Source organism: Dicentrarchus labrax, unplaced genomic scaffold (genome assembly GCF_905237075.1).
Source record: "Dicentrarchus labrax unplaced genomic scaffold, dlabrax2021, whole genome shotgun sequence".
Taxonomy (NCBI): domain Eukaryota; kingdom Metazoa; phylum Chordata; class Actinopteri; family Moronidae; genus Dicentrarchus; species Dicentrarchus labrax.
Window position 1 is genome coordinate 16152874 of NW_026136707.1, and position 21555 is coordinate 16174428.

The 21555-nt window shown below is 38.1% G+C and overlaps 1 protein-coding gene across 2 annotated transcripts in view; it reads left to right on the top strand.

The window, feature by feature from the left end:
* Positions 1-119: 119 nt before the first annotated feature.
* Positions 120-21555, top strand: part of mtbp (MDM2 binding protein) — a 30324-nt gene continuing 8888 nt past the window's right edge. The window contains exons 1-14 of one of the 2 annotated variants that reach the window (XM_051407856.1): positions 120-316; positions 689-772; positions 885-958; positions 1911-2044; positions 2392-2450; positions 3390-3534; positions 4098-4212; positions 8183-8299; positions 14321-14415; positions 14738-14804; positions 15064-15181; positions 15662-15841; positions 18451-18561; positions 20991-21155. In XM_051407856.1, coding sequence (XP_051263816.1) covers positions 250-316; positions 689-772; positions 885-958; positions 1911-2044; positions 2392-2450; positions 3390-3534; positions 4098-4212; positions 8183-8299; positions 14321-14415; positions 14738-14804; positions 15064-15181; positions 15662-15841; positions 18451-18561; positions 20991-21155 — 1531 coding nt within the window. In that variant the 5' untranslated portion in view covers positions 120-249. Of the gene's footprint in view, positions 317-688; positions 773-884; positions 959-1910; positions 2045-2391; positions 2451-3389; positions 3535-4097; positions 4213-8182; positions 8300-14320; positions 14416-14737; positions 14805-15063; positions 15182-15661; positions 15842-18447; positions 18562-20990; positions 21156-21555 lie in introns of both variants that reach the window. The other variant, XM_051407855.1, reaches the window with a different exon arrangement.

Below are 21555 nucleotides of genomic sequence, written 5' to 3' on the forward strand. Positions count from 1 at the left end.
CAATTGCAATCAGAGGCAGACTGATATTTGAGCAGCAGTATCAGATCTATGTGGTAGTTCAGTCTCAGTCCAGCAGGTGGCGGTGGCGGTGGCGGGCTTTGAGGTCTGCAGCCGACTCATTATACAGAATACAGAAGAAGATGAACTGGTGGGAAATTTGACAGTGCGCGAAAGATTGTTGTTGAAACAGTTGACCGATATTTAACTCCAAACAAACAATAACCGTGAGTTTATTGATGTTTACACAACATGGACCGGTACGTGTTGGTTATATCCTTTTGTCAAACTGATGACAACCTGGCGGAGGATTATAAATGTAAGTTGTGGCTATTTATTCTGCTAACATTAGCTAGTAGTTTAAAAAGCTATATTATTCACATTCACGTATAGGTTGACGCTATATATCTCTTTATCTGTAAGGTTTGTCTTATGTAGCAGCAACATTTAGTTACATTGTTAACCTTTGTTCAGATAAGTTTGTTTAAAGTCACATATAGTCGGCTCGTAAAACAATTTAGTTAACTAACCGAAGTTACAGTAACATTAAAACACGGTGTTTGATTTGTTAAACGTTTAAAGCAGTATACTGTGCTTTCCCCTGATAGTTCAGTATCTAATCTGATGATGAGCTAATCCATGCTAACACAGGAGGAGCTATTTATATGACAGCTGCTGTTATTGTTCACAGGTTTGGAGCCAGTGAAGCAGATACATGACAGACTTGTGGACATCTCAACTCAGGAATCAGTGAGAGGGATCTCTGTGTTTCCAGGTACATACAGTTTACAGCTTTGCCACTATGGGCGTATCTTTACCCTAATAAAATACAAGCAGTCATTATTTCACTATTTTCCTCACCTCTTTCCCTCTGCATGTTTTCCCAGCTTGCTCTCTCAGTGGCAGCCCATCAGTTCAGAGGTGGTACTTTGCTCTTCAGGCGTGCCAAGGAGTAACGCAGGTGAGACATTTGGACGAGTTAAGACAGTTTAGCCATAGATATGGTTTATGTTATGTTATATGCCTCTGTCCATAGATCAGAAAATGCTGTTCAAGCTTCAATGTTTGGTACCTGTACCTGATCATTTGGAGAACTCATGTCATGAAAAGTTGAGGATTATATGTAGATAAACCTTATGAATCTCCTCACTGCAAGACTTTTAGAATATGGTAGGGTAACCAACCGCAACACAACCTTTTTGGTAGGATACAATCCTAAAGTGGCTTCTGGAAAGGTAGAACAGAAGGTGAATGTGGAGAAGTGCTGGCCTTTTACTCACCCTATCAAGTTTATAGAAAGAGATAAAATGCTGTGTACATACATTCTGTTACCGTTGCTTTCGTTGCTGCTGCTGTGGTGTTGGGCTGGCATGTGCACAGATTGACCACCTGCCCTTTTGCCCCAGACTCAACAATTGCCTGCTTAGCCGATGCTAATTGTATTATTATTATTGTTGTTATTCAATTGGCTGCTCCATAGTGTCATTATGAATGGTGGTGTGGCAACATGGGGGGGGGGATAGAGGAATAGAGGATTATAGGTTGGTGAGTGACCCCCTTTTTTTATTTATTATTTGAGCTCCTACACCCAAAAATGTCTGTGCATGTCCCTGGTGTTGGGTTAGTATCTTCAGTACTTTAATTTTAACACTCAAAAGCAGTATTGTTTATTAATCTTTGTCCTCAAACAGTGACAAATCAAGTATCAATACAGGGTGTCACCATGATATAAAACCTACTGCACTATTGTTCTGTTTTTTCCTATTTAATCCACTCCAACTAAGAAGGGGATATTACATTTAAGGAGCAATGGTTTTAGGGTTTTTAACCATTTTAACTGTTTATACAGTGATAAAGAAAAAGGACTGGAATTAGGTCATTTTCTACTTAAATCTATATTTCCTGTTTTGTAGTTTTGCAGCTCAGACTGGGAAGAGCTTGGGACGTGCCATCAGAAAACAGACAGTGAGGAGGAGAAGTCCACTGCTGTGGAGTCATGTCTCAGTTCTTTGAGTAATCAGGATGGTGACCAGCCAGCACTGACAGAGTGAGCGACAGATGATGTTTTATGCTCTTAAAATAAGTATGAATGTTTTTGAATGTTCCTGATATGTGTATATGAGTATGTGAGTTGATATTATTTGAACATATTAAACTTGACGTTGATTGTACTGAATTTACATCTCTAATGAGTTAATTTAAGGAAACAATTCTATATTTTATCTTACATTATTTAGACAGTCGAACCAGGAGATAATTTGCTAATGAACAGGTAGAAAGGGAAAAAAAATGGTTACAAAGATTACATTAAGAAATAGTTATTTATGTATCTCAAGTGTTACAGTATGGTCCTCCAAGTCTGGTTTAACTAATCTGAATGTCTTTATTGAACAGGCTTTTAGAGGAAGCTGCAGAAGGACTGCATCTACTGTCAGACAAGCTGCCACCTCCAGGTACAGTCGGCCAACACATAGTGCTCACTTTCTTTATATTCAGTATAAAGTCAGTCGTCTTGTCATTTTGTAGTTTTCGTTTGTAAAGGTGTTAACTGTTTGCTCAGTAGGGCTGCCAGTTTTTCAAAATATCTAGTTAGAATAAAGTAGAACTAACATGAAATGTATTCAGATTCAAACATTTATTCTATCTGTAGTATTTAATCCAAAATGCTTCCACACACTACTTGTGAGATCATTTAGGGTGTTATGATTATCTGTTACAGCACAGCTCGCTGGTTTCCACCGTTTTGCTTTAACGAGGAAAACAACAATCATCTAGTTGTGTGATAGGGCAACAGAGCAAGAAGTTAGTATACTGCACTAAACAATATCTGAAGGAAAAGTTTTGTATTCGCTAGTATCTTCCAGTAACAAGAGTTTTAAACCTCTTTACTGAAGCCAAACTCCTCAGCTGTGTGACAAGGATCCAGTCCAATTTCAAGCAATTAGGTTTTGAAAATCTGCCTGCAGCAGCCTTGTATAAAAGGTGGCCTACTGTACTTCATAAATATGCACTCACCACTGGGAGGGATACTTCTGCTCTAACTACTACTTAGCAAGTCTCCCTCCTGAAGTGATATTTCACTTTCGTAAAGAGCATTTCGTAGCGCACCACCACCACCACAGGAGTTCAGGAACAGTCACACTCCATCGTTTGCTGCCCTAAGGAGCTGGAGTCACCACTGGCTTCCAACTTTTCTTCCACAGATCTCGATATTTAGAATTTGCAAACAAGCAATTCTGCCTACTTGTTAAAAAGATGGTGTCAGGGGAGAAACCAGCACAGTTCATTGACCCTCATGAAATCCTACAGAGATATGCATGTTAAAAAAAGAAGAAGAGGAAAGACAGTGTCTAATGAATTCCTCTATGGTTTGTCCCATTTCTCCCCATCAGGTAAAGCCTTGTTGGATGTTCTGGTGTTGGGCTCTGCGGAACAGTCCCCTCCTATTAAAGACCTGCTCCCTCTCCTGGGAGCCCTCAAACACTTGTCCTGCTGGCATGCTGCTAAGATCACTGTCGTCACACAGCACACAACTGGGTGAGGAGACAAAAAATACACATGCTTTACATCTAGGTAATGAGTTGCACAAAGGAAATGATTATGAAACAAATCTAATATGCATACACACCAACACGAGAACTGTGTTAATGGTACCTGTACATTTACTTGGTTTTCTGTCACAATGTACATATGCCAATACACACACACACACACACACACAGTATTATTTGTTAACTGTGATATGCCAAACATGAAAGGCTGATGATATATTGCAAAGATGGTTCAAAATCCAGGACATGCAGCACCGCTGTGTGAATTTGTTTTTAAAATGCTCCACTAGGGGGAGTTAGAAGAGTAAGTATGAGCAGGTGTTGGCTTAAAGTGATGGATGAATAGTCTGAGCAACATTTCTACAGAAGCACTCCTTTTAGTTAAGAGGAAAATAACTCCATTAAATAATCAGTAATATATTGCTGATGTACATACCTAAATAAGATATTTAATATGAATCAGGACTTTTTATTCCTAATTTACAGGAATCAGGAATAAAAGTTCCCCTGTGCTGGTCATTGAGTGATCCATTTTTTCCCCCTGCCCAGGTGGCAGAAAGCAGCGTCCTACCTGAGTGCCTGTCTGGTGGAGCCTACTGACCTAGACAACTGTATCGACCATAAAGAAGTGTGGAGAGGCGGCCTGGTTATCAGAGAGAAGAAGGTAAGGACCTCAGAAATTGGAGTGAGTGTGGGGAGGAAACATTCAAATAAAGTTCTTTTTACATGATTTATTTTAGTTTGTCTTTATTAAGTGTAGAGAGATAGAGGAAGGGGAAAACATTAACTAACTTGAACCTATAAAAAGTACAGCAGGAGAACAGCTCAGCAGTATTAGGTTTTGTTGAAAAAGGCTGTGTAATGGTTACAAACACAGAGGAGAGGGTGTTGGCGACACAGGACTCTGGGGGGCCGAATAGCTCGACTTATTAGCGTGAGGAAGAGTAAGGATTTCGAAGAAGGTTGTGTGTCTGTGAGTGTGTGCCATATGTGCATGCCTCTGCAGTATGACAAAGCTGTTTGTCAATAACAAGAAGGTTAAGATATTTAGACAAATGTGTACGGGATGTGGGTGACGGCCCTTTTGTGCACCAAAAAGAAGAAAGTAGAGATTTATCTGTAAGTCATATGCAAAGACTTTTATCAATCTGTACACACTCAAAGAAGTGTAGATGCCATTGATGTGTGTGAGGTATGATTGATCTGTGTGAGTACTGGCTGTTGAGAGAAAGTCTTATCGGGTCTGTGTGTATTCTGGATAAGTACTGTAGAGGGCATGAGAAAAAGCTGTGTCTTTTTGAACTTACCTGCTTGCTTGCCCAGAGCTTTTTACTGTGAGCACTGTTCTCTGTAGTCTGGAGCGCACAGCTAGCTGGCCCCAGTGAGAGACAGCACAGAAAACAGTGTTTCCTTAAGAACCTTCTGTACCGGGGCTAATCATGGTTCAGAGACCTGATTCATGCCCCAATTTTTCTTTCTTTATCCCTTTCATATGGAATTTCTCATGCAGTGCACACAAGGCTATAAGGGACATTTTCACATATTTTAAATTGAGTGATTTTTTTTACTCCATGGGGGATACGTCTTTCTCTGCTGCTGAATGAATCTAGAGGTATTACTGGAAGTCACTGAGGGGTCATGGGAAATAGCTCTGCCTTGCTGGCATTGCCCTGGCAGAGCCAACCCGAGCCGAGCCCCGCTCTGACTCGACCTCGATCCCTGAGGAGTCGGCTGCAATTGATTATTGGCGTGGGCTTCGGAAAAGGACAAAGAAAACGCCTCTAAGCCGTTTCTGTTTGAAGGACAGCGCTGGTGTTATTGAGGTGCAGGTGCAAGGTCCTTTACTTCTTATGAATTACCAGGCAAACACCTTTATCTACATTCTGTATGTTGGAAGGGTGGGGGAGAGGGTAAGACCATTTTAAAAGATCCTATCCAGACATGAGTTCAGACATATAAAAATAAAATATAATTTTCTGTCTGATGAATGGGTTTTTCACATTGTTCAAATATCCAAAATCTATCAATGTGCAAACGTGTCAGACACAAGATGTTTTCTACTTCACCTAAAAGTCCATTCTCATTGTATGTGCACTGCAGGCTTCAAGTTTCCACATCACGCCTACATAGATTTAAGCTGATGAATGTGAAAACAAAACTCTGCACAAACTCTCCAGTCATTTTTGCCTGGAGAGGAACGTTAACAAACACGGGCATTCGGTCAAGATAAAAATAAACATCTGATAAAGTAGGTTAAAAACAAGTTTGTTGAGGAAGAATTGGACTGGCCTGCGAACCCTGACCTTAACCTTTAACAACTTTGGCATGAACTGGTATGCCTTGAGGGGAATTATTCCCCGCAGCCAGGCTCCAAAAACTTGTAAGCAGTCTTCCCAGAAGTGTGGAGGCTATTATGTCAGCATGCTAATTCCCATTGTTTCTATCAAGATGGTAAACAATAAGATATTGTCCTTTGAGCATGTAGTGTACTGTACTACTATTTCCAAGTAGCTTCACACACTGCCTTTTACTGTCGAAGTGAATAGGCTGAGGTGAGTTGACAGCATTTTTTGTTGCTACTCTGGAGATTACCTCATGCCCACTTGTACTTCTTTCATATTAAGCGGAAACTCTGGCAGGTGCAGTAGTTTTCTGTCTCTGGACAGAATTTGCCAATTTTGTGCTATTCTTCCACGTTCCTCTGGGGAGAGTCAGCAATCTGTTTTTCTGCAGAGTTTCCCTTTATGTCTCATACTTTTGGTGTTTTTTTTTTATCTGGCTGAGATTTTCAGTTGACATTTTCAGCTTGTGTCTGAAAATATACAACTGAGGTATCTTGAAATGGCTCAAAAATACATCTTATATTAAATAATGTGTTTTTCAAAGAAATTAGGGCGTATTGTAAGAACTACACAGCCTTGTTTTTTGCTTCTAATCTTTAATGTAACCAAAAATGTTTTAAAAGATTTAAGACTTTAGAGATTGCAAATGTTCTGATCTAGCATGCATTCCTTCTACTGAAGTAAAAACATTGGAACATGGAAAATTGGAGATAAGAAATAGTCACCTAACAGCATTGATAAGTTGAAGCAACATTTCATTATGTTGCTGACATTTTATATTTTCTAGAGGAGAAAAAGAGGCTAACAACACCTTATGTAATTCTGTAGTAGTCCACGTACAGTTTTCAGTGTGATCTAGCTTAGGTTGAACATTTCTGACTCTCTACGTGTGCTGTTAACATTACTTTCCATTATAACTATATCCAAACTCTATGACAGCTATTTAACATGTACCAAAGCGTTTTTCTTCTTGGTTGAAAGTTGTTTGTGTGTTTTAATACATGTGTTTCTGTGAAATAAGTTTAAAGCTGCATTCATTTATGTTTTTTTTTGTCATTTGTGAGCGGTGTAACAAACATTTTAAGTAAAAGGCATTAAAAATAATCCTTGAGCTGAAAGATGCTAATTTTCTGTGGGTTCATCACTACGAGCAACCTCCTTTCACATTATACATAATCCTTTGATCCATTGTTGATTTAGAAATAATGAAAAAATGAATTAATGATTTGAAAGTGCAGAATGTTTTTTTTAAGTTTTGTATATAATATTCATAGTTATGTTTTCATTACTGTATAATCACCTGAGAATATGAATTGTTGTGTGTTAAACAAATACAATCTTATTTTCAAAACTCTCAAACATTTATATTAGTATCCACTTCAAAGATCTAGTATCAGTCACTCTATAATCTGAAATTATCCCAATCAACTGTTCAACTATGTCATGCTTGACAAATATTTTCTCCAGTCATCTCTGCTCTGCTCTGTCTACTGAGCTCTGAGTATGCTGAGGCAAGCATGCAGCTTCTCCTTCAATAAACTGACCTTTTCTAAGTTGCTGCCTTCAGAAGTGAGTGGGCTCCGGCAGTCAGTCAGTAAAAGCTTCACAGTTGGAGAGCGGTGGAACAAAGGAGAATTCCCAAAGGAACAAAAGTCTGTCTGAGAACAACCGCCACCACTTTACAGCCGTGTTATACATAGCATAACAACTAATATGTGTGAGCATATGCGCGTGTACCATTAACTATAAAGCCATGTGACAAAGCAAGCTATGACTATTTCTGTGACTAAGTTTGAGAGCAAACACTGCATGATATACTGATACATCATAGCAATCTGTGAGGACAAACAGTATGTGTATCTCTGTCCTGTATAGTACATCTAATTTCCAACTACAGTTGTCCTGATTTCGAGAGATTATGTGTAATTTAAAGGCCCAGTGTGTAGGTTTTAGTGACATTGCAACTCCCCTGCTTCAACCTCCTCTTCCAAGTGCAAAGGAAAAACTACCGTGGCTGCGAAAAACACAAACGCCCCTATTAAGAGCCAGTGTTTGGAGCTGGAAGACGACGTCTGTAGATAAAGGCAGCCCATTCTAGGATAAAAAAAACATAACGATTCATTAAGGGGATTTTACACTAATGAAAATATACCCATGAATATTATATTCAATGTCTGCCAATAGAGCCTCCTAAATATTACACACTGGATCTTAAATCAAAAGAATAAAATCACTTTCTACTATGTGACCTCTTCTCTCCTGTGTGTATGTGTGTGTGTGTGTTTGCCTCAGTATGTGTCGGAGCTCCGTTTCGATGGCTTTTCTCTGCGCTGTCCAGTGCAACAGAAGACAGGGTCCAGTCTTTTGCGCGCTCCCTACGTGACTACAGACCACAAACTACAGTCTGAGGTGAGTCCTGAGTTCTTCACTACCTCTCGCATCTTTAATTTCCAATCTTCCAATCTTAATTTGTCTTGTTAACCTTTCACATTGAAATGAGAATGTGATAATCTTCTACAGCTCAAGTGTGGGAAGTCTAGTTTGATAATGAAACTAAATTGGCATTTTGTTCCCCTTTCCCCTATTCATTCAGCCATTGAAATGTTATTTGTTTTTCATTGCAGACTACATGCTTAAAGAAAAAAAGCACTGAGTTCAGTGTGTGCTCAGTAGCGAGTGACGTATATGTCTCACCAACATCATTTATAGTCAACACAGAAGTGCTTGTTTAGAGACATTAAATGTAAACGTTTGTTTTCAAGAAAACTCCACAGGGTACCTTTTTATTATTTTATCGTTTTTCACAAAGATCATAGAAATATGGTTATTATTTTTGTACGTTCACTTACAGCAACCCTTATAGCTGCTTCCATCTCATCCACACTTTTTCATGCGTGTAGCTTATTAGGGATCTATAGTATGTAGGAAGAAGCTGTCCACACTCTTTCTCCCTCATACAAAGCTTTAATTGGTTGAATGTCCAACAGCAACCAGCGGGCACAACAACAGACCTGTTTGAATCACTACACAAACTGAAGACTGGCAGTGATTCAGAGGTCTGGGACCAGGCTATGTCATAGATACGTCTCATTTAACTAAACACCTACACCAGCTACATTTATTGGTTTTTTATCTCCAGACAATTGCATTTTGTTTTCAAAGGCTTTTCTTTTTTTCTTTCGTCTCTGACAAAGATTTGTTCTCCAACATGCCAGCAGTTGCCCCACAGTAGCAAGCAGAGTCTTCTGCCAGAGCGCTGTGGGAAACCTTGTTTAGAGAAATGTATGTTTTTACATTTTAGCAGCTTGAAAAAAGACTATGATGAAATTATGTCTGTACGTCCATGTTCCTCCAAACTTTAGGGGAGCTTTTGATTGACACTATGTTGAGTAGATAATGACTGAATTTTTTATTTAGGGGAGATCTGTTCCTTTAACTCCTGTTTAACACACATAGTACCTCCTTCCTAAAGAGTTGAATGAACACACAGTTAGGGGTGTGTGATATGACCAAAATCTCGTATACTGATATAGGTCATTTCATATCCAGATAACAATATATGTAACAATATAACAGATTTTCTGTAAATTCGATGAATACATTTTAATTTATATAAAATGACCACATTAAAAAGGCCTATTTCTTGTTACTTTTTGAATGATTTACTCGATAAATAAAAGGTACTTGCTTATATTTGACTATTTTTCTCCTTTTACTTAAAACCTTTGTGCAAATTTTCAATTAAGTATGTAAGAAAATATTCAATATTAATTTCTCATTGACTCGCAAATAGGACTTTACGTGTGTGCCCAGGTATTTTAACGTCCATCGACCAATTGAAGTATTTTGCAGAGAAACACAGAGAGAGAGAGAGAAAAGTGTTATCTGGTACGTGGGGATGGTGAATATTTTACAAGCATGGACCTTGTATGGCATTTGGTACCATGTTGGTTTTACTTTTGGATCATTTCTACAGGCTCATTAACAACAAGCCTCCTCCACAGGAGGCTCACCTGCTGTTGTGAAATCAACTTAAACGCAAGTTGTGTTTTTTAGTGACTTTATTAAACATACTGCTGGAGAGACACAGAAAGTGAAACAGAAAGAGGTGGGGCAAGCTGGTGTGTGTGCAGAGCGGTGCTGAGTTGTTGGTGTATGTATGGGGAGGAGAGAAATTAAGCTGAGCAGAAGAACTCCAGAAGAGAGTCATTTGTGACACAACCAGAAAAACGATAGAGCAAAATATAAAAACAACATTTTTCCACTGTCACACAATATATATTGTCATATTGCACAGCCCTACACACAGTACATGACTTCTGGTGGCTAGAAAGAGTTGAATTCTAAAAGGTCACTTCCTGGTTGCCCTTTAATGACATTAAGGACCCATTAGTCAGAAGGACCATCAGCCAGATAAATCAAATGTATTTTATCTGGCAAATGAGTGCTGACCTCTTGAACCTGTGATGACCTCGCAGCCAGAAATCAGTATTCAAATATAGATTTATCATCTAATTACTAAGGGCCAATGCCCAAGGGTTTCATTGAGGGAAATCTGTTGTTACTTCATAGTTTTGTGCTCATCTTTTGTCCATCCATCATTGCCCAGAGTTTATATACATTTTAGGACAAATTTCAGTCTGTGTTTATAATAAAATTGTTTTAGAACTTAATTTCAATTTAACCCGCTGATTTCAGAACTCTTAAATAGTGTGGCTTGTTACTACAAGAGTCATTCAAATATGTTGGTCTTAATAAAGACCACCCAGTTATGTCTTTTTAAACAGATTTCAATCTTAACCATGCAACTAATGTATCAGTTCATTTTATAATAAAATTGCAAATTGTTTTCTTGATTAATTTAATGAATCATTTAGTCTAAGAAAAGAATGAATAACAGTCCCAGTTTGAAGTCTTCACATGTCTAAAAGACAAAAAACTGTGCATCTATATAAATAGTACTCCATATGAGACTAGGTCTTTTGTAACAGTTGGTATAGTACAGTTCTGTAATGAGTTTTATTATGTAGATGAATATCTATAACAATGGAACTGCACAAGAGCTGTGCCCAGGAAGTTGGGGCCTGATGTAGGATCTATAGCACACATACACATGCATAGAGAGCCATAATTGGCATCAATAACATTAACATTAAAGACAACGTTGAAAGCATGTCTCTGTCATGTCTGCACATTAAAGAAATACTGAAAATAATCTCTTCAGGTGAGAGTAGTGATACAGTGTCTGTTTTATATTGTTTAATATGTGTATTGTGTTCATTTTAAGTAGTGTTTTCTTTTGTGAGTTTGTGTCTGGCAGCAGATAATATGTGTTTGTGTTGTTGTGTGTGTGCTCATTATTCAGTTAACACAGCAGAGCACCATAGTTAAGGTGTGTGTATTTTGGAATGCTACTCATACTCATTTACATCTGAGTGTGAGACTGTCTGTGTGTGTGTCTGTGTGCGTGTGTGTGTGTGTGTGTCTGTACAGAGAAGCAGATGGCAGTGATTGTCTTGGCACACAATTCAAAAAAACAAAACTCTGAGGACAACAAAACTATCACATCTCCACACTGCTGTGATAACTGACTGCAAAATGACTTGCACTCACAGACACATACACACAATCTAAACTGTTTTCAGACAAAAACTATTAGGCCTCCTCACTGTCAGGAGTAACTGTTGTGTAATTACTAACACACACACACACACACACACACACACACACACACATGCACACTGAACTGTGTGTGTTCGGTGTGAGATCTACTGCACATTAGAAATAATCTGCAGGCAAGTAATAAGTATAGGTGAGCTTATATCGCATACTTGTGATAACATTGTCAACTTCAAGGATAAAATGTTCAACCATGGTATATTTAGTTTTATGTTGTGATATCAATGTGAATCATAATATAGTACATTTTGAGGAAGTCCAATGAAGTTTATAGGCAAAATATTGTGATTATATTCTGTCTTTATAGCTAATGTAGTGCATGCTAATACTTGTCATATCATGGTACTTTATCCCATTGATGCAGTGATAAGGCAGTATTGCCATAACACAGTTACACACACACACACACAGCAACTTATTGATTTTCAGCAATTAGACCCACAATGGTCTAATACAACCAGATGTACTGACAGACTGGGTAATTCCTTTTTAGGAGTACAGGTCTTTATTGTACAATGATGCTACCAGTTATAAGGCTGTTTCTTTAAAGGGCAATTGAAGAAGTGAAAGGGAAAAATAGACAGCAATTTTCCAAAATTCTCCTAAAAAGCTATTTGTACATCTATTGTACGCATTTTCAAAGCATACGATATGGAGGAAAATCCTTTGACTCAAGTCACAGTCACCTATTTAACTTAACTTAATTTTGCTGTGGGCAGAAAAAACTTTTTTATTAATAGTAAATGTTCTCCTTCCTGCACAGATCCAGCTGCCCTACAGCATATTTAAATGTTGACATTTAGTCTCTTGGAGTGTCCTTTTTAAAAAGCGCCTCAACCCTGTTTGTCAAGGAAGGGAAACAGCTTCACATTGCACTTTCTTTTGGGTATTCTGGCCACAAAATCTGCCTTCAAACACTTCCCCCCTCTCCTAAGCACTTAAACCTGCAGTTAAAGTCATGCATCAGTCTGTCACCGCTGGAAACATCCTCCTATTTCTCTCAGCAACCTCTCAACACCTACTTGTTGATGCCTAATGTGTTGAGGCAACACAAAAGACATTATGTTTCACCCTTACCTCTGCCTTTTTACAAATAAACATTGAATGTGTAAGTAATTCTAATGACGTGATGACTGACATTACAGCGTAACAATGTTATTGACGTGTATCTAAGTATAGAAATATAAATGTAAGATTGCTGTTGCATTTGTGAAAACAGAGCGAGTGTTGATCATTGAAGTGCCTTCACAGCAGCAAGTTATATCTGGATGACTGTTATACAATGTAACACAACAATGAACTGCTAATGAACAGGTCTTACTGTTCAGAACTGCACAGCTATTTACAGCCTTGGGACAAGATTACAGCAATTTATAGACAAGAAATTAATAAGGACAATATGTATTTCTCTTGCAAAGGAAGAACAAAACATACTACAGCAATCAGGAGAAAGTCAGTTTTGCAGTATTTCCAGCACATGTTGACAAATGAATCACCCAGAGTCACGTTTAAACATTAAAAAAATATTTTAATCACAGGCACATGCAATTTTAAACCCATTTCAAGTAATGAGGACAGTTAAATATTGGAGGTCTTAATGATCTGTTTGGGTCACCACATTAATCAGTCTCTTCATTCGTTTGGACAGTGGAGGTAGAAACTTTCCCAACTTGCTAGTGAAACTGGGAGTTTAATCAGGGATCATTAAAATCTTCATCTACTCTTAATCTATAAGAGTCTATCAGAAATAGGTCGGCACAATCTTCGCTCCAGATCAATAAATTATGAGATTGAGATTTCCGGCTTTCCTTGGTATTCTTGTAATTGTCCGTATATGCAAATGACCTGTTTTTACATGTGACAAATGATTAATATATTATTGATTTTCTCACAACATAATGAGCTCATTAGAGAAGTAGGACAACTGCAGACTGTTGAAGTGGAAGCCTTTTTTTTTTATGTGAGCTACAGTGTGTTAAGTACCTGATTGGTTTCTGACAGAAAACAAGAGATATTCTGTGTGTTTAGGTGGTTTGTGTTGAAGTGTTTTAACAGAAAGTTAATCAGCAATTTCGATTGTCATTAATGGAAGAAAATCTGCCAAACTATTCCTGGTTCAAGTTTTTTCTGTTTAACGTACTACTTGCCATTGGAAGTTCAGATCCAGATTTAGGACCAAGGAAGATCACATTTCAGGCTCAGTTATGTAACATTAGGGTTGGGTATCTTGCTCAAGGACACTTCAGTTGCATCTTAACCTTCAGACTGATGGACCACTTTTTCTAGATGCTGCTCTCTAGGCATGGGACAATATGAGATTTCATGTAACAATTATCCTGGGAAAAAACATAGTGGAATGACTTTACCTTACATTTTTCTCAGGAACAAATATTTTTAGTGCATCACAGATAGGCTCAGCATTTCCCTGTTCTTTAGTTTGGAATCCATCTAGTTTAACTGTTTTTGTGGGGGATACAATGGGCAAACTGAGCCTTCAGCCATAGTGAGAGGCTTAGGATTTTGAAATGACTGGAATGATCCTATTCCCCAATGACAATTTAAAATAAATCAGAAAATTTTGATTGACAATTGTCCCAATAATGAAAACTCCCCATGATCAACTTATCTGATTTTTATAATGACGTTGACAACTCTGTTGTTGTTTTTTTTCTACTTCTTTTGTTTCTCTCCTTATTTCATTCATTCATATTTTTTTCTATCTCTCCTCCACCCTCTGTTCTGTGTTTGCAGGTCTTCCATTACTACGCACCAGTTTTAGATTTGGTTCAACTGGTTGATCTATCAGGCCTGCCCAAGTTTCTGATGTCTGGAACCCAGTTTGAACTGTATCCTCATTTATAAAGAGTGTGTTTGTTTCTGGGGAACCAAAGTAACATCATGTCTGTCTGCCTTCATCTACACTGAAATGGACCCACTTGTCTCAAACAGCTAGACTGTATTTTGTAACTTCAGTATATTGAAAACATGTATTATCTAGATGCAAATTGCTCCATCCATTAGTTTTTAATATGGTTGAGATTAGTTGATTAAATACAGGATATATAATGCAGCTTCTACTGTTTTTACTGCAGCCCCCTGAGAATTTTCCTGTCTCGAAAAAAAATCTACTCCTCAACATTTCATTGTTCCTTCACCACCAACAAACAGAAACCTGTCTATGAAATCAATGAAAGCTAAACTTCTGTTGGACCAGCTGAGATCACTGCGTGGAAAGGTATTGGCACCTAAGTTGTGCTCTTATATGTACAAATATTGGAATAGGTCTGCCATAGAAAGAAGGTACATAAGTAAGTTAATTTACTTCGATTTTTGCTTGAGGAGGAAATTCATTAACTACTTTAGTCTCCAGTCAAATGTGAATAGGACGTACAGTAGAAGATACATATAAGATTCAGCTTTTGTGTGATTCATGGGGCTAAGGGGTTGTTGTTTGCACTGTATGTTTATTTGTATCCACTGTTTTCTGTCTGAAGGTTGGAGCATTGTTCAGCCTCTCCTGTATAATCACCCCCATCACCCAGCCTGCAGCCAGCCAACTCAGCTCCCAGCGCTGGAGAGAGTCTATAACCAGGAGACCAAAGTCCTTCTCCGGTAAAACTTGTTCAAGTACTTTTCATTAACTCATTAAATGGATGACTGTTACAGAGAGGAGCTGTAGCACCTCCTGTTGGGAAATAAATTGGTGACTAGGACTACACTGATAAAGATAATAAAGCCCTCCACTAGGGAAGCAGACTCAGAAGTAAGACTGAATCAATTTGGAAAACACCAGAGCAAGAATCTGAAAAAATATTAAAGAGACAAGATAGAACAGCAGGGATTAGATATACAATGGACTTGACCAATGGTTTTTATGTTTGATATAAGAAGTAGAAATAATCTAATTTGAAAATAATCTAAAATGCAAATATAATTTTTTATTGCAGCAGCAAAAAAAAAAAAAGTGCAATAAAAAACAATACTTTGAGTGCAGCAGATATTAAAATAAGACAAGTTTTATTTATATTTCTCTTGCGTTGTGGATTAACTACAGATGTAATCTCTCTCTCTCTCTCTGTCTGTACCCTGTAGTGCCTGATGTAGAGGTGAAAGGTGAGAGTGCTCATTACTTCCTGTTGGTCCAGGGCTCAGAGGACGTTGGGTGTGGAGCATGCAGGGTCAGGATGTTGCACTCAGACAGTCAAATCAATGGAGCAGCTGCCATGGCAACCGTCTCTGGGTTGCTGAGAGAGAAGTCTCTGTCATCATCAGGTATATTATGTTGTCATGTTTTTAGAGGTGTGTGTGTGTGTGTGTGTGTGTGTGTGTGTGTGTGTGTGTGTGTGTGTGTGTGTGTGTGTGTGTGTGTGTGTGTGTGTGTGTGACTTAATTTGTTTAAACCCCTGAATTGCAGCATCTTGCTTCATTAAACATTAGTAGAATTAGCTATTAGTAGTTACTGTTTGCAATGGGTATCCATGGATGTACTCTAACTATCACGGGATTGCTTTGATACTGATGAAAACTTAAAAAACTTAAACCGTGGTGATGTTCAGGCAAGTTCTGGAGTTTTAAAGAGCATATTTTTTTTCTACTTAATTTAAGTGATTTATAGACGTTTATTTGCAATGCCGATTTTTGCTAGTATATCACACACACCAAGAAGAACATCAACACACAAGCACATACATCAACTAACAACTTTAACACACACCTCCACAATCTCTGTCAAACATACATGCATGCACACACACACACACACAGGGGGGAAAGGTTTTTGTTTTCTGATATTTACTTGATTTTATGATTTTTTTCTTCTTAATTTTTCTTCTTTTTTTACTTATTGCTTTGGCAATATTGTCTTTGTTACACTCATGTCAAAAAAACAAAGGAATTTAATTGAATTGATAATGATATCCTCTGAAAGTGTTTTGAAATTTAACTGAGTTGTCAAACTCAAAAAGTTAAAATTTTGATGCTAAGGGTTTTAAACTGCCTTAAATGCCTCCATGTGCTGTCTGTCACAGCCACTGCTACAGCTCCAGCTGCTGACCATGTTGGTGAGCGGGCCAAATCAGTGGTCCAAACTAAAAAAAAGAAAAAACAATTACTACAATAACACCTGACCGTTTCACCTAATACAGTACCTTTGCCTCCTGTCTCTCCCTCAGTGCCCCCTCGGGAAGAGCAAATTCGAAAACTTGTTATCAAGTTTAAAGAACACTAATTTATTTTCTGCCATATTGTAAAGAGAAGCCCTTCAAGTGCCCCATATTTCTTAAAGCGGCTTCTCAGCTTGATTAAAGTAGAAGCCCTTCTGGTTTCATTGACAGAATTTGAGGGGTTGTCATCCTTCATCAGGCTAACCTGTATTACAAAAACGGGGCTGCGTGTCTCTGTTTTGCTGCCTCCTCCTTCATCGTTTCTCCTCACTTCCCCCCTCCTCACTTACAGCACTGGGAAGTTGTGGATATTCTGTTAAAGATTTCCTCACATTTTGTCACAGAAATAAAAACAATAAAAGAAGAAGGGAGTGAGAAAGGCTACTGAAGGGACAGATGTATTGGCAAAGAGGGAAGGAAGCAGGAAAGGTGATAAGGAGGAATGGAGTGAATGTATAGGCAGATGAGATACGAACTGGCTGGTTAGGGCTGACTAGACTAGGACATACATGTGAATCTTACACTGTTGTATTTTTTTGTTCCCTGAACCTAAAGCTCCTTTCCTGATAAAAGTCCTTCATTGTTCTTGGGCTTTATATGACATTCAAGAGACCTGTGGTGTTTCCTCCTGAGAGTTACTGCTGTTGTTAACATTTTATGCAACCTTCTGCAGACATTTAGGAAATACTATTAAATGCAGAGCAGGACTGTAAAAGGTGCCCTAACCGCTGCAATGACACAGCATGAGCACAGCACAGTTTTCATAAAAAAGGCTTAAAATGCACACCTGAGGGTTATTGCACCTGAACAAAACAACGAAATACTCCGTACACCTTTGTGTCTTGTACTAACATAAGGCTTCTTTGTGGGTCTCTAGTCTCTCTTCCTAGCAAAGGGATCACACATTTCAGTCATCAAGCATTTGTTTACTGCAAAATATTGGAGCAGCGATCTCAGGTTTATCTTTTTGTTATTGTATACTAATTGAGTGGTTTACAATTATTTTATCATATGATGCATTGCTGACTTGTCACCTCTTGTAATGTGTTGCATAATGTCAGAGAGTTGTGAGTAAATCCACCCCAAAATTATATTTTTTCCTCTCTCTCAAATTTTTTGGTAACTTGAACAGGTAAAAGTATCAATTTCTTTACAAGTTACAAGCAAAGAGGTGAGAAAAGTCATAAAAATTAAATTATTTTGTCTATTTTTCCTGTCCTGTCAATCATCTTATGACCCCTGAGGTTTATCTTTTGACCCCTTAGAGGCATTCTGACCCCCAGTGTGGGAAACGGTATTCTAATCCATGGAATACATTTTAGATAACAGTATTTGTAGGAGGAAAAGTTGAGAAGGTCATAGATTCTTCAGTTTTGTTGACCATGTTAAAGCAATGAATCCAAAAATAAACATTTTAAAACTTTTAAAAGCTGCAGAGGAATTCTGACATTTCTGTTATTATAGGTCAAGTTCCAAAAACACTGGACTCTTCAACCCTCATAATGCCACTCAACAGGCAGGGAGGGTCTAAGGAAAGACAGTCCCCAGATCATTAGTTTTTTAATTAACTTTTTTGTGTAAAATCGTTTAAGTAGCCCTGATCCCACCAGAGGAATATCCAAATGTTCTATGAGTTCCACTCCAAGCAAAACACAATTGATGTTTGCAAATGATCTAATCAGGCTCTCTTTTTTTTTCATTCACTCCTTTGACCAGGAGGCGCTGTAGGCAACATCCTCTACTCCCTGCCCTGTCTCCAAGGAGACAGCTTGCTGAAGAGAGAGAGGAAGGTGACCCAGGTCCAGATACTGTTACTTAAAGAATACCTCAGTAAGTATTACATATAAAGAGCTCCGCAAATGGAAAACACATCTCAGACTTTATACAAAAAGTAAGTGTTGAGCATTATATAGATGTCTGTATAAAATGATTGCACACTGTTGTATTCAAACAGATTTCAGCACCATTTCTGCTGTGGTTTAGTGCTACCATTGTGCTTTTACTAATTGCTTGTATGCTAATGCATGAAATCCAGGGCGAGCCCTCAGAACAGCACATTGAGCTCACTAATATATGTCAATCAAAATGTTATTCCCCAAAGCAGGATTAATAAGCCATCTCTCACAGAGACGTAGAGGAGAGAAGGGATTTGATGATGATTTCATGTTGACTTCTAGAAAGGAACATGCACACATAAACATAGTTGACCCTGCACTCATGCCAAGGATGTGTTGGCCTCATGTTGCTAACCCTTGTCTGACCCTTAAGATGGCTGCTGTCTCATACCCATCTTGAATTAGTCCTTTTCACCATCTCATCATCTTCATGTTATCCACACTGACACTACCACTCTGGCCTGATATTAAATCACACACTGTATCATTTGCAATGTCATGAATGGGAGAACACATCATATCATTTGCTTCATTTGTTTGCATCTCTTCAAAAACATGTAATAAAAACTAAAATACTTTAACAAATTAGGGCTGGAAGGATTAGTATTCAACTGTTCAGTCAATCTGCAAAAAAACCCAAACTATTTTGATAGTTTATTATTATAATTGAATATTCTTTGGTTTTGTCTTTTTGACCGGATACATTTGAATATATTGCAATGAGCATTTTTCCCTATTTTCCCACATTTTATAGACAAAAACAATCAGTTAATCAGATTAATCAATATTGGAAATGGTCTTTAGTTGCAGCTTTTACAACCTTTATAATGTAAAACATTATTTGTATGTGATAATGTAGTAATTAAAAAATACTTTCTTCAAAACCAGTAAAGCCAAACCATCAGTGTCCACTTTATTCATTCAACTGCCAGAAGAAAAAGTCCCCGGTGTTGACTAATCTAAATTCAATTGAGATCATATGTCAGTCTTCAACATATGTATTCATACCGGAGACAAAGCCAAATGGACACGAGAGACGTATCAACTGTCTGGGCCACTCGGAGCTTCCTGAACTGTCGTCAGTTTGAACTCTCGGCTCTCTCCAGCCCTCAGCGCAGACTAGTGCATAGGAAGACTCTGTTGAAATATCATTATTTTACAGACACGCATAATGTCCCCTTGGCAGGCAAAGATAGTGAAACACCAGTGGAGTGGAGCCAGATTAAAGGAAGTGGAGTGAAATTCAAAAGACTTGAGGAAAAGCAATAGGGCTGTTCTTTGAAAAGGCCGTGAGCAGAATGAAGAGTCCTGACAGACCGCAGGTCTTAATGAAATTCAACGCAATATATTCTGACTTGGCATTAAAGTGGGAAAAGGCATGTCCTTATAAGTTGCGAAAGTTAGAACTACTGTTGGAAGTTTTGATTATGTGAAATGTGTGTGTGCGTGCACTACGGGTCTATCTGTTGTCTTATAGGTTGTAATCAGTCCGTGTGATAAGTATGCAAGCCGATGCATGCGCGTGCCAACGACTTCATTTATAATTTTTCTCATTTTCAATTTCACTGGATATCTAACTCTCAACCATTTCTAATGCAATGTGAAACTTGTTTTAATTATCCCATCACACCCATGTCATTATTTTTGACAAATGTTAACATTTCTCAAGAATTTTGCATATCAAGTAAAATTCACAAAGCAGTGCAGTTTGACAGATACATCAAATACATTTAAGCACAATCATGGACTTTTGTGTCTTAATAAACCAATACTATAAAAATATCCTTTTATCATTTCACTTGCCCCTCTTTACCCCTTCTTCATCTCTTCAAAATGTCTGGAGAGTTTAAGAGCGTTTGCTGTTCCACTGAAAAAGCTAAGCCTGCATAAGATTTTTATGTGAACTGCTTCTTTAAAGCTGGGTCACCCACTGTAGCTACACTAGAGAAGACCCACGTCTGCCCTAATTTATTGCAAGAGATTCTCCCTGTTTCCTCACATAGAATTTTTGAGTTTGTAGTAGTCACTAGTGAGAAATTTTCTCTAAACACAAGAAGCAGCAAATTTAAACTTAAGCAGTCAGGTGTAGAGTAGTGAGTGAGTTAGTGTTATTATACCAACAATAAATAGAATAAAATTAATCAAATTACTCTGTGAGAGTTTCAGGGTGTTTTGGTTGGTTTATTGCCCAGCCATATGCATTGCAGTTATTTGGGACTACTAATTACCTGGTGTTGCTTTAAAATAAAACTAATAAAGGAATAAGAAGCCAAATCATCCACCAGCTTTACCAACTAAGCCAAAAACAAAATTTGAAATGTTCCCAAAATGAAAACTAACCTCTGTTTCTGTTTGTGTGTCCAGGACAGAAAGAAGAAGCATCAGCTTCAACTTCAATACCTGTCAATGACCTGAAGGTCATTCTAAATCTGGCCAGGGAGCAATACCTGAAGATGATTGACTCCACTCTGCCCTCTACTGCTACCTGTCTGATAGGCGAGAAGGAGAGCATGGCCGCCAATAACTCAGGTAAGAACAGACAAAAAACAAGACAACAGTATTTTCACATCTGTTGAAAGCTACAGTAGATACATACACAGTGGGAATGAGTCATTGCTTTTGGTGCCTTTTGAGCATTGGAAATTGTTATATTATTAGGCTAAATGTTTCAGGGAAAATTTAAATTAAGTAACTCATATCAAACCCGACTCAGGAATTAAAATGAAATGAAGATAAACTGACAGAGACTCTCCTACTGTCTCTGACTGTAGTATGAAATATGATGATATTGAGCGGTGTCGAGTCCAATCCAATAACTGATATCCAATAAAGGGGGTTTGTCGGACTTCCATGAAGGCTGCTCTCATGTATCCTCGCTCATAGCTCCTTGGAGCAAAAAATAACCTCTTTGGGATGAACTGCAAGATGG